The 13979-nt window shown below is 37.4% G+C and overlaps 1 protein-coding gene across 1 annotated transcript in view; it reads left to right on the top strand.

Annotated features, from left to right (window-relative positions):
* Nucleotides 1–13979, top strand: part of LOC145908152 (uncharacterized) — a 95901-nt gene that overhangs the window by 29598 nt on the left and 52324 nt on the right. Inside the window, exons 2-5 of the mRNA XM_082995348.1 lie at nt 843–896; nt 955–1111; nt 1172–1282; nt 1338–1628. Coding sequence (XP_082851474.1) covers nt 1280–1282; nt 1338–1628 — 294 coding nt within the window. The 5' untranslated portion in view covers nt 843–896; nt 955–1111; nt 1172–1279. The remainder of the gene's footprint in view (nt 1–842; nt 897–954; nt 1112–1171; nt 1283–1337; nt 1629–13979) is intronic.

Here is a 13979-nt window from a genome sequence, read left to right on the forward strand (position 1 = left end):
TTCTCAGGAATTCTATCTGAATGTTGTGTTTACATTATATTACATTATGAGATTGATCTCGCTTCTTCAGGTGCAGCAAGCGAGATCAATCTTGCGAAAACTCGTGCTATTAAAATGGTTTCATAGTCAGTCTCTTATAAAAGCAGTACACAAGCAAGCATATAGTCATAGATCAGAGACTGACACGACAAATTGAAGAAATTGAATTATGTTTACATTAATTACTCGAAATTTGAAAAATTAATGCAGCTTTCCTTTTTTAGCTTTGCATCGAAAAGCAAAGCAAGAGATTGCAAACACAAGAAGCGCATGATATTGGAGGCAAAGCGATGCAAGAGATCGCAAACGTCCATGAAAATTATTTGGTTTCAAAATTGCGTTGGCTAATCACAATTTCATCCACGCACTAAGTATTTCACTCAACACAGTGTCCGCATTGATGAAATATGTAATCGGTTTGTGTGTCAGTTTCTTTGTATAATCGGTTGCTAAACTTGTTCAATTCACTTCATTAACTATTTGGAAAACGTAGAGTAACAAATTACCTCAATATTTGAATCGTTTTTTTGAACAGGGTAGATTTTCATAAAGTTTTACTTTTTTTGTTTCTATTTCGTTTGTTTGTTACATATCAAGATGTCGTAGAAAAGAAGATGGTCACAAGTTTGCGGCAAAAATCGTCGGCCCGGGATATTACGGAAAGCGGAAAAATGAAAGAAAGATTTTTGAAAAAATCGCCTGCGAAAATGTGATCAGATTTTACGATTACTTCCAGGTTCATTTAGAAAATTATTTAAACTGAGAAATCATTAGTGAATATCGGTGTATTTTTTTGTTGATAGGAAGAAGAACGTAATTACTTTATTCTGGAACTCTGCAGCGGAAATATTACTCAAGTATTTTAACATAAAATTAATAATCTTGTTATTTTTTTATTGGTTTCTATATTTTCAGTGGGTTGCCTGCAAGAATGGTGATTCCATCAATCTAATCGATCCTAAAACGGGAATGTATTTAAAGATAGATTTCTTGGAATATTTTGATATTCGACCACTCGACATACTGCGGCAGTCCGCTACTGGTGTAAATTATTTACATAAAACTGGCATAGGTTTGTACACAGTCGGCCACGCAGACGATTTCTCAACTCATTTGCTTGTTTTATATTCAGTTTAAGGCGAAATCAAACCTGAAAATTTTCTTCTTGAGAAAAAAAACCGATGGAAAAGTTGTCGTAAAAGTCACTGACTTTGGTTTCACTAGACAGAATTCAAAATTGATGGTAAGTAGAACAAATTTTGCAAAGAACACGTAAACAGTATCACGTTGTTTTTCAGATAAGGAGCCAGGATATATTTTTTCTCGGTGAATACATTTACTACGTTCTTACTCTTGGAGGGTCCATGTTTCAAAGGGAAACAAGACCACTAATCAATTTTCAAAGCAGAAAAACGCCAGAATTCCATGGTTTGGAACACTCTGCATTGCTGACAATGGAACAAAAAGTAACTACCCGTGACCTGCTGAAAAGAATGGTTGCCGATGAACCTACATGTCGACCAAACATTCATACTGTGGAAATTCATCCAACATTTTGGGAAGACAAACGAAAAGTGGAATTTTTTGAGGTCAGTTCTGTCTTTGTATGCATTCGTTTGAAGCATTCCTGAAAAGGTGTAACAGATTAACTTAATAAGTAAAATTTAAATCTGTTATAGGGGATACATTGAGCTACTGTTAACTATGGTTACATGCAGTGGAAGGTTCAGAGACGGTTACCTAAAACACGATACATAAATACGCACATTACAATCTGGATAAAAACAAATCATTTTATTTTACATAATAAATATTAAGGCAAATGTAACTAAAGTTGCATGGACACCGGTAAAAACAGAAAGGTTATCAAGGGCGCTAATGTAAAGCTGGTTTCCACACTGGAAAATCCCGCCTTATGTGGCAGGATCGCGGTTGTGTATAAAGGTTATACGCCGCATCGCACGTTTCGTGGCCAAACGGTTGCTTAACCCAATGGTTTTCCGCCGAGGGTTTGTGGAGCGTTGTCAAAAGGTCTGTAGCAACCTTTAAATACTCACGCCATGTGGTTGATAAACCCATATTTTCAAAATGTTTGCGTATTTCATAATATGCCCGAAAACATGCAAAGTTACAGAAGCAAGTTGCAGCCTTGATTTAACGCAAACAAGAGCGCATCGTGACGTGAAAATTATGCTTAAATTTCAGTACGAGCAAAATTAAAAAAAAAAACGCAAAGGGTTCGCGACCACTCTGACGTCATCAAAAGGGGATCTGAAGAATGAGAACTACTGGCTAAACCCATGTGTTTTTCTTTCTGGCAGGACATAAGACGTGTTTTGGAAATTAACGACTACATTGACAGAGAAAAGTTCAACATGTTCAATGAAGCTTATTTGTCTGATTCACAATATAGTGGCAAAAAAGAGTACAAAAAGTTTAACTTAACTGGCGCCACCCCAAGGTTTAATCGTCACGATTGCAATGGAATTCAACACATTATTCGCGAGATGAGAAACAAGGTAATTTGTTTTTATCAACATAAAATCCATTTAACAGAGAGCAAATCAAATGAAATGCCATTGTGTTTGCACAAAAAACAACAACGCCGATGAACAATTACAAAAAATAAGTTTCCCCTTGTCCATTATACACTACAACGTACCTGACCACGTGTTACGTAGTAAATATTTTGGACAATACCAAGACATAATGATTGAAGCTTAATGTTTTTATGTGAATTGTCACATGTCCTAATGTTAATTTACAATGTCAGGGGACGCATGCCGCTCAGCTGCCAAAAGAGGAAATGAGTTACTTCGGTTTAACACCAGGACGGGAAAATTGGAACAAGTTTTTGGGGCGATTTCTGGCCAACTTGCCGCACTTGCTCATTCACTGCTACGAGTTCTTCCGTGAAGACAGTAAACTGCCTGAAAGAGCAAAATATTACGCATAGTTTTTTAACATTTGGAAATTGTTGCACAAAGGTTGACTTATACCTATTAACTTGTACTTGTTTCCGGTTGACTTGTGTAGAAGTTGAATTTTAAGCATTTTAATAGGATGTAGTATTTCATATACGCGAGCTTTGAGAATTGTCAAACTGTTGCCTGTACATATGTGTGTTTATTGTACATTTAGTTGCAGTCGTTTGTAAGTTTCAAGTTTCTAATGTACTTTTATCAAAACTTTGATGATCCTACATGATGACCACGTTAAAATAGGTCACGGACTCGGTTAACAGTGTAGGGCGTTCTTTAAAACGTCTACACAAAATACTAACAATGCCGTATATCTGACTCCTAATAAAAAGGCTACTCTCTAACCCAAAGTCAATCTGTCGGTTTAATGCATAAATAACAGTCGCACGAATATTACAATAAAACGTTACAAACCACGCGTACTAAAATGTATGTCTGTTTGGCTTGAAAATTATCGACTTAATGTCTTGACTTAAATGACTCTATGCGACTCTCCGTGCCTCTATATTTCTCTATATTTCTCCATATGACTCCATATCTCTCCCTTTTACCCAAAGATGTGTGGCTTATATAGAAAACGCATACAGGGTCGTTTGGGTTCGGACTGATACGTGACTCATTTGAAATGACAGCTGTGTTGATGGAAGGGTCACGTAATTTGAATAGCCGGATAATTAGCTGTCTTCCGTGCATACAATAAACAGCGTGTTATCCGCCGTATGTTGAAATGGGTTCGTGGCGTATTACTCGACGTTAATAAAAATACAGATGCCACGTAAACACAACATAACATACGAGAAATGTGACGTCATATACATAAAAAACTCCCGTCCTCGTAAATGTTTTCCGAACAAGTGTTTATGGTTCCTCAACATTAATCTTGTCCTTTGATAGATTGAATATTTGTTCTTGTTGCGAATTGTCCATATCTTTTGATGTGATTTCCTTGTTCAACTCCTGGTTGTACTCGTATATAGATCGCAGTTGTTACTCCCGCACGAGTATAGACGGTGGTGATCGTTGAAAGTTGAAAGATTGCGTACGCCGTCGAAATATGCGTCAATCGAACTCCGGAAACCGTCGGAAATTGTTGAGTTGTCAAACGTACATATTGAGATGTCCGTGCTGTGAACACTCGAACGTAATCATCAACGTATAATGATCTGCTCGTATCTGTCAAAAAAAAACTCGAACATCCTGCCGTTATATCTAGGCCTAATGTTAACACAAAACATAACAGATAAAAGTGATAACACACAAACAAGGATATAATAATGTACATCAAGAGTCGCTGTTGTTTACTTTGACGCGCAGGGGACATGAATGAGTGACATTGAATTGCTCGTGTTTACGAGTCATATAAGGACTTTATTGTTGCCATGTGAGGTCACTATAGCGCTAATATCGTCACAGCGAAAAATTAATCAACACGATTATCATAACTTGTGAGTAACTATACTGTCCGCTAAGGTCGTGCATACCAATACAGATAGGTTCGACATGAGGCGTGTGTTCAAAAATCCCAATTAGTTAAACGAACAAGCTTTTGTACTGAGCAGAGTTGGCAAAGTTTGACGGTCAGTGTGGGCTAAAAAGAATTTGCAAATGTGAAATGTAACTTGCGCCTTGGCCGTATGCACAAATCTCCCACATTGCATTGTATAGACACGCAGTATTTAGAGAGTGATGAATGCCTTCTGCGGTCTGTAAAATAAGTCGCTTTTTAATTTTACCAGTGCATTTGGAACTTCGTAGGTTAATCACTGCGAATTATTTTTTACCTACGGCTCCCAAGCCTGGCTTCAGTGCTCAGTAATCAAGTTTGTAACGTCTGTTCACTTGCGAAAAATGTGGCGTGTTAATGTGCCTTGCGACTAGCAATTATATGCTCTTCGAGTCTTTGCTCGGTGAATAAAAAAGGATTCAGTCTGTGTCGAGGGGACACGGTCGCGAGATGTCGCGCTTGCCCAAATGCTTTTGCATTATAACACCAATTTCGCGTCATTTTGTGCATTTCTCCTGCTATTTTCCTTCAGCAAGTTCAAAAATTAGATAAACATTAACGTTTTGGAAACACGTAGCCATGTCGAATCTAGAATAACTGTTATACAATTTCCTTTAACGATTCTGGCAGTTACTTACAAGGGACACAAGGTAAAGTCAGGCGGTTCGTTGCAAATCAATATATCGTTACAGCCACCTCACATGAATGAAATGTTTGTGTTTACAGACGTAAACGGTGGTGATTTAGATTTGCATTAAGCTCATGTCAATTAATAAATGGGCCGAAAAATCATACATGAAAGCTGTTAATCAGTGATCTCTTGCTTCGAATAGCCATAACAACCCCTAAACTAGTACGAGGGTTTCTCCTAATGAGGGACAAAATAAAATGAGTAAAAAAATGCATGCAGGCTGGGCGACCTCGTTTGCGCAATGTAAGAAATAACGTGTCAGGCCCCTTAGCTGACGTCATGCCTCCGTGAGGACTTTCTAAGCAGACAATGTTATGACCATTTTTCCACAATCAACCCTAAGTTGCCAGCAGTGACGTATGTTAAAGAAAATAATCTAACGTTTCGGACATGATTTAATTAAATCTAAAAAAACACTTCTCAAAGTGAATTCGCGTGTGACGTAAACTTATTGAGATGCAAGCGTTATTACAACATTATAATATCAACGAAAATGAGATTGACATAACCACTACGGTCAGGCTTATGCTTATAACTATAAAAACGGTTTGACATTTGACAAAACATACTTAACAGCAGTTTGGCATTTTCTTACACAATCAGGCGCATAAAATCAAAGAGAAAAACAAACGTCATACCTTATTATTGTTCGAAATGTTTGTTTCGAGCTTTGTCCTTGATGGAGAACATCGAGAAATGTCTGAAAAACTTGTTTGACATGGTTAAAAATCAGAAGGTTTAATTGCCCATTCAAATATCACGTCGTTGGGTGGCACCAAATTTATGTAGGGCTGAATCACACAAGTCCTGACGAAGACGTCAAAACGTCTGCACAAAATCTGACTCCTGATAAAAAGGCTACTAACTAAACCAAAGTCAATCTGTCGGTTTAATGCATAAATAACAGTCGCACGAATATTACAATAAAACGTTACAAACCACGCGTACTAAAATGTATGTCTGTTTGGCTTGAAAATTATCGACTTAATGTCTTGACTTAAATGACTCTATGCGACTCTCCGTGCCTCTATATTTCTCTATATTTCTCCATATGACTCCATATCTCTCCCTTTTACCCAAAGATGTGTGGCTTATATAGAAAACGCATACAGGGTCGTTTGGGTTCGGACTGATACGTGACTCATTTGAAATGACAGCTGTGTTGATGGAAGGGTCACGTAATTTGAATAGCCGGATAATTAGCTGTCTTCCGTGCATACAATAAACAGCGTGTTATCCGCCGTATGTTGAAATGGGTTCGTGGCGTATTACTCGACGTTAATAAAAATACAGATGCCACGTAAACACAACATAACATACGAGAAATGTGACGTCATATACAACAGGAAGTTGAAATTAGTGCAAAAAGGTTAAATTACCACATCACCAACACAAAGAAAATTCCGGAGTTGTTCAATTTGCACGTGAGTGTTAAGTAAACCCTGTTTCCCATGTGGACTGTTAATAAAGTGCTAGTCTCATGTTATAGCGTAAATTGTTTCCTCTCGTCTGGGATGTTTGCAGTCTGGTGCTTGGTTATTCGATTATGTTTCTATCGGTTGCCACGTAAACTGCTTGTGTGAAAAGGATTAAAGTTAACCTTGACTGCCCTGGTCCTACAATTGGCACTTAGCAAGAATAAAATTGTAGATATTATTTTGAAATATGTTCAAGCGGATGTGAATAAAACACACATTCCTGGAAGTAGTTGCTTTGTCGTTTAATGTGGTGGTGTAAGATGACGCAAATATAGCACTTCGATATGCAGCGGTTCTTGATCCGGCAAAGTTTAATATAAAACAGGTAAATGGAAATCAACTTGAATGTAATCTCTTTCCACAAGTGTAAACTACACTGATAATAACAAGGGGCAAGAATTTGAAACGGCTTCAATGTGTGAACGAAAAAAGAAATAGCAAATTATAAAACAATTTTGGTTAAACAAATGCGCGTAAGACATTAGCTGACTGCAACACGATTAGGTGCATTGAATTGATGATGACATAGCAATATTTCAGCTTAGTAATTATAAGATCGTTGATTATGCTTTTTAGTTTAGCGTTTACTTTCACATACCGAATTTCAGTAAATTGTAAGGTTAAATAAGGACGTTCTTTGTAAACCTTTGACATAAATCACCAATACCATTTATGCAGGAGCATTATCCAACCACCATTGTTTGAAACCAGGGAGATACAACATTGGTCGACGATCAGCATCACGCGAACTTCCGAACGGGAATAAATATTTTTACGATTTGGTTCTCGTTGTCCACGATGACGTAATACTGATGTAAAAATGCAAACGTCCGTTCATGCAGATGAAAAATCAGTATTGTGTAAGCTGCAGACAGATGGCCACTGTTTCGACCTAAAAGGTCTCATCAGTGCAGCTGGTGTGACTTTCAGACGACTTTGCTGACCAAACGGCCAAGCAAAGACTTCCACTTTGTGGTGACTATACAATCACCGTCATCCGTTGGGCACCAACTGCACTGATGAGACCTTTTGGGTCGAAAAAGTGGCCATCTGTCTGCAGCTTACACAATTCAGATTATTGGCTCCACTTTGCTTATCTTATGAAAAATCAGTAATTTAAACTTTACTTGATCAGTAAACCAAGCCGCCCTGGCAGGTTGTCGATTACCATATGTATATTTGCTGAGTTTAAACTGAAAAAATCAATCTGGCAGACAGCTCTAAAGATTTTTAAAAACAGAAAAATATATTTCGCCCTGTAAAGGGCATCATCAGCTTCTGTGGAATGCAAAACACAGAAGCAACGTAAAAAACTAAGTTCAAACATAGGTCCAACAAGTATGGAAACGTTGTTACTAAACTAATTAAAAACTAGATGTGTAAATAAGTAAAATCTGACTGCCAATGAAAAAATATGCAAAAAAGTAAATAAATCCGAAGCAAAACTCTATGGCAAAGGCGAAATATGCACTTACACCACACCACGACACGCCAAGGAAAAGCAACGAAATGATTAGAAGAAAAACAAACAAAAAGTATCTTGTGCGTAGATAGCACCACACAATTATGTGGAAATAACACGCCACAAACAAAAGCAAGCAAAAACAGTCACAGGGCGCAATGCAAATATATAAGTACAGAACCAAACACATTTTATTTGCATGCAGGTGTAAAGGCCCTTTTAGACTACAGACGATTCCGTGTTTGTTTTATTGTGCGCGCGTGCTGAGCTGTACTGGGATGGGATGTGCCGGTCTGTGCTAGGATGTGCTCGCTTTTGCTCGATGAGCATAAATTCGGGCACAGTTGGGCACATTTCGGCACACATTGATGTGAAAGTGCAGCGCGACTGCCTAAAAGTAGAGGACATATATTGTTTTAGTTGTGGTTATGTGATGTGACCGCGTTTGACATGTGAGCGATTGTTTTGAGCGTATGAAATGGTGCCGTAGCTGCATTACAAAGCGGTATGTGGAATGGCGTCTCAGCGGGATGCTGCTGTGGAAAACCATTGTCCTGGTTCAATTATACCATCTTTGTTTTCATAATCTGTGGTGTTTGGTTCAATAAACTGTAGTGTTACCTTGCGTCGTAAAAAATTATGTAAAACAGGACATGTCGTAACTATGTAAAACAGGACATGTCTTAACTATGTAAAACAGTACATGCCCTTTGTTCATAAATATCTACGGCCAATAGAAACAACTTCAATTTGTACTTATAATATCGCTGGCGAGGCAGAGAAATGCAAGGTGACATCCTTAAAAAGTTATCAACGTAACTTGTCACTTGCACTTGTCGTGCTCGATTATTCCAGTAGTGTAAACACCGTGTGTGCCAGACTGTGCTGTGCCGTGCCAAACTGTGTTGGTGTGTTAACGGGCCTTAACTATGCTCTGCTCGTTGATCTGCGCCGTGTCCTGTGCAGCCACAGGTCCTCACATATATCCAAGGTTTCTGCACGAAAGTCACACTATAACAACGTTGTGGCGAGGGTTTTTGACGGAAAATGTAAATGTGATTTTTCCTGAAATGGTTGCCTAGTGCTGTGGCGTCATTGTTTAATAGGCATTGAAACTTGTTCCACGTCGATCTGTGCGTGTTAGCGGGTGGAAAAATGGATTTTGGTCTGCCCAACATTTTGAGCCCCGCATTCTGAGGCAAGCATTCTTTGCATGGCGCCACGTCAATGCCGTAGTCACTATATGTTAATCGCTGGCGCAATTTGATTGTACCGACGGTGTGCACAGAACGGTCGACTCATATTTACCATGATGGACACATAGCGCAAAATGACCATACGGGGCTGATTGGCCACTCCCTAATGCTAGGTTTGATAAGCTATGTGTTTGTAGTTGCACAGTTGCTGTACAATAGTTTGTCCTCTTCTGTAAACAATCGCTGCCTTGATCTGCAGATGTAGTTCTTTAGGCGACAGTCGTAGGAAGTTGGGGAAAATCGTGGCCCAAATAAGTTTGCGCAGGCGCAGTGCCATGTCCACTGACTCTTTACGAGGGAATGTGGATTTCGATGTATTTGCTGCGGACAAGTTATCCTGAGCACTTGGTTTGGTGTAGTTTGTGGTTTTAAAGCCTGCCATTGACGTCGGGTCGAACGCATGACACAGTTGTAGCTTGTCGAAGTGTTAGCTGTAAGCCAGTTATTAAAAAAAAAAAATTTCAAATCCTTATTCGATAAAATCTAATGTCATCCACTTTTTTGGATTTTCGAATTTGGTTCTCATATGAACGGGACACAGATATGTTGTTCCATAAAGGACCTGACTTCCGACATCTGCTGTTTTACGATTTGTATCAAGAAGGAGCTGAACGCCCAAAAACGTTGTCGTCACAGGTGACAAGCAAACTTTATGTGAGAAAAGACCTTAAAGTTTAACATACCACAGAAACAATTTTCAGCGCAATATTTTTCAAATTTCTGGGCTGTTATCTTCTGTAGGAGCAACCGTCTGCAAGAATAATTCAGAGCATGCGCTTTAGGACTTGACTGTACAGATATTTCTAAACAAGGGCTTTCGGTTGCACTTAACCCATGCTGGTGTTTTTTTTTTGTTTCACTCAATGCAAGTGGTAATCTTTTTTTGACCACAGGTAAATAATAAAAATCATTGCATAAATTGTAACTGCTCTGATGTCAGCATAAGAACAAACCATTTTTGGATGATCACGAGCAAGTCATCATTTTCTTTTGTTCTTTGATTTGCAAAGATTTCCGTTTCATTACCATTGTTCTTAATTGGGTACACAGAAGCATGCAAACTTTAATTAAGGTTGTTTGAGACTTAATCATCTTGAAATACGACAGATCCATTGACAAAATTACATCTCAACATGAATAATGAAGTACAGATCTCATGTGTGTCACTATCTCAGATTTCCTCATTCTGTTTGAATACAAAAATCAAAACTCTACATACATATGACGGCTTGTATTTACAAAGTGTTCCACAAACTCAGTTAGTCAAGTATTCATGCATGTGTTTAATACAAATACAACTATTTGGCAGGGATGTACATGTATGTCTTTGACTGCAACGATCTACGATCAGTTCTCTCGTTACATCTTCCTCTTACGAACCAAGCAATCATCCCCAACACAATAACAAGCAGAAGAACGATAAATCCAACTGATATGTAAACACCATTCATATCCTGTAAACCTTTAATTTTCAACGCTCCTTCCACCTCTGCATACAAACATATACTAAAGTAAGTAAAAATTTTGTAAATATGCTGAATATCAACATGCACATATCACCAAAACGTAAAATGTTCACCAGTGTCAAAAGTTGCTTGGTTAGCGGAACATGAATGATTATAACTAGACTTTAAAAGTATATGTAAATAAATAACTAAGCTTTGTTCTCACCAACGCAAGTTTTTTCGTCCTTCCCGAGAAGGCGGCCTTTAAAACAGAAACATTGAACAACTCCAAAATCATCGTTACAGAAATCTGAACATCCACCATTATCCTATACAATATACAGAAATTTTTGTAGTTAACGAAAAACATTTATTTCCGAAGAAGTGACCACTTAAAACCAAATCTATATTTGGTGTGCGAATTATTGCGGAATTGAATTAAATGGATAAAAGATTATTCTGTTTTTGTATCATTCAATATTGCAAGACTGGCAGACCACATTTGCATTATAAATTTGACATTAATTTTTGAAATTAGCGGTGATTTCGTGTCAATCTATTACGTCATCGCAAAATAGCCTGCAAATTTTTGAATCCAAGCAGATTACCGTGTTTACACACAGCTCCTTGTACCAGTAACCGGCATGCTGTAAACCTGGTTGCGCAATGTGATTTCGTTCATATTTTTGTATCACAATATACCGAGGCAGCTAAACTTGTACATCCTCACCTTTCCACACAAATCCGGAGCTGAAACGTAGAATGGTCCAACCGTCAAAATCTCTTCTATATCCGAATCAACTGATCGCCGTTCACGTCTTTGTGAGCAATCCTGTGAAACACATATGAGTAAGAATTATCTTGAACTGCAATGTATTTTCACAATAACTAGTCCCAAAAGGTAGCCCATAATCAGTTTTGTCTTTGCGTAAAGCAGCCAGTATGTTACTGCGTATATAAAACCTCACCGGTTGTTGGCAATTGTCATCATCGGTGTTATCGCATAACCGCACGTAACAGTGAGCGTACAGTGATTGTTCGTTCACAGACACGTTGTTCCACACGAATGAGCGAAATTTAAAGGTACCGAAAGAAGTTTGGTAGTTTCTCAAAATTACAATTGAATCTTCTGACTCCATCTCGTGGACGACTATACAACTGCGATTATATGATTTCACATGTAAACTTTTTGTATTTTTGACACAAACAAACCTGTATTAATTTGAGATGTTTTCAAACATTTTAAGCAGGAAAGAAATAAAGTTATATAGACCAGAGTTAATTTGGTGGCCTGAAATAAATTTCGAACAAACAGAGAATTTAAATGAGCAATAGATTGTAGGATTAAAAATATATAAAGTTTAATGCTGATGTTTTCAAATCAATTTCGCTTGAATATAATTGACAGGAATGTATTTGCAAGGTTTCGTTTCGTCGACTTTTTACCTTTCGGTGATGAGTTCGTATTTCAAACCTCCTTCGTCAGAATCCAAGTTGCTGACCCAGCAGGATTTTAACTGACAAATAGAGTTTTAATTAAACAATGGCTTAACAAGAAATCCTCGCATTCATTATCAAAAAAAAATGTCTAATAGACAACATACATCATAAATAAACAATTTATTGTCAGTGCCGGATTAATAATTTCGCAAACAAAGCAAGCGCCTTTAGGGCAAGCTAAAAATCCAGTTCACCTAAATAACTTTATGACATAGGTTTTAGGTTTTGGATTAAATAAGTCTACTGATCAGCAAAGTCATCGTAACTAAAGTTTATTGATTCCCAAATTTGACTTCGAGATATTCATTATTAAATTTATTCATTTAATCCAGTGTTTCTATCCTATGCTAACGCTGTATACGTCTGTTTTCAGGCCACATTTATTCAACTTGCCCACGTACACCGGATCCCTAGCACAGCATACTGACACATTTATATTTTAAATTATTGCTGAATATTAATACGCTTAGGTTTAGAGATTACCACAATATTGATCTGTTCACTTGTTGCCAAATCAACCTTAGCGTAAACGAAGTTTGGAACTTGGACGATTGAATTTGATCTGAGTGAATTTTTCATTTTCTCGTCACTAAACAACTCAAATGTGATCGTAATATTCCCGACCCTACGATGTGAAGTCAGAAAACTCTCTTTCCTGTTAAGTTTCGGTAAAGGGCATCAATTTCATCAAAGAAAATAAACCTATTTCAATACATACAGTTGAGTTGATATTGCTCCAGAAGCAGTTTTGATATCTCTGTTTAACATTCCTGGAATAACGCACGATATTTCCCAGATTGGATTGTAAGATGTCCGTCTCACAACTTGAGTGGTAAATTTGTAATTGCGAACTTGGTACATGAAGCTTACGTTGCTTTGGGATTTCTTTGAAAATATATTGAGTATATTTTATTTAAATAAATAATCACAAAGACAATTCTTTGTTCAGTTGGTCGAAAGTGCAATTTGTCGAAAGTGCAATTTGAGGTTGGTGACATGGTTTATCTCAGTAGAGGAAAATTGTGAACTCTTCCTTTACAAAACTTGAGTTAAATTTAGTTTTCTATGAAAGTAATTTGGAGAAACTTTTCAGAAAATCGCAACTCATTACGCGGTTACTCAAAATTACACAACTTATCATTTTAACATTTTATGGCGTAATTGACGTCATTTATGTTATGATCGCTTCATATCTTGGTTCAAAACTTCTGACAAAGTTGGCGTCGTTAACGTGCAAAGCGAGTGTTTATAAGAAAAATCAAATATAACACGAGATTTATCTATTGACTAAGGTTACGTCAGTAGGTTGCCTTCAGTTAAATTACCCCACTTTTAGTACTTAATAACCATGTTACTATTAACTGTATAACGGACCAGATTATTTACTGCCACCTTTAATATATTCAGATGTATATCGGACAATAATTCTTTGCTAAACATAAGTACCTCAAGAGTTGAATGACACTCGTCCAGTTCAAATTGGAAAATAGGATTTGTCGCTGCAGCTTTACAGTTTCTAGGCAGATAATCTAGACTTGTCATTGTATGATTTGAAATATACAAAATATCTTCTCGATTTGCTTCCAATCTTCTCAAACCATGGGAAGTGACACTGGAATAAAA

This window comes from Ascidia mentula, chromosome 7 (assembly GCF_947561715.1).
Source record: "Ascidia mentula chromosome 7, kaAscMent1.1, whole genome shotgun sequence".
Lineage (NCBI taxonomy): Eukaryota > Metazoa > Chordata > Ascidiacea > Phlebobranchia > Ascidiidae > Ascidia > Ascidia mentula.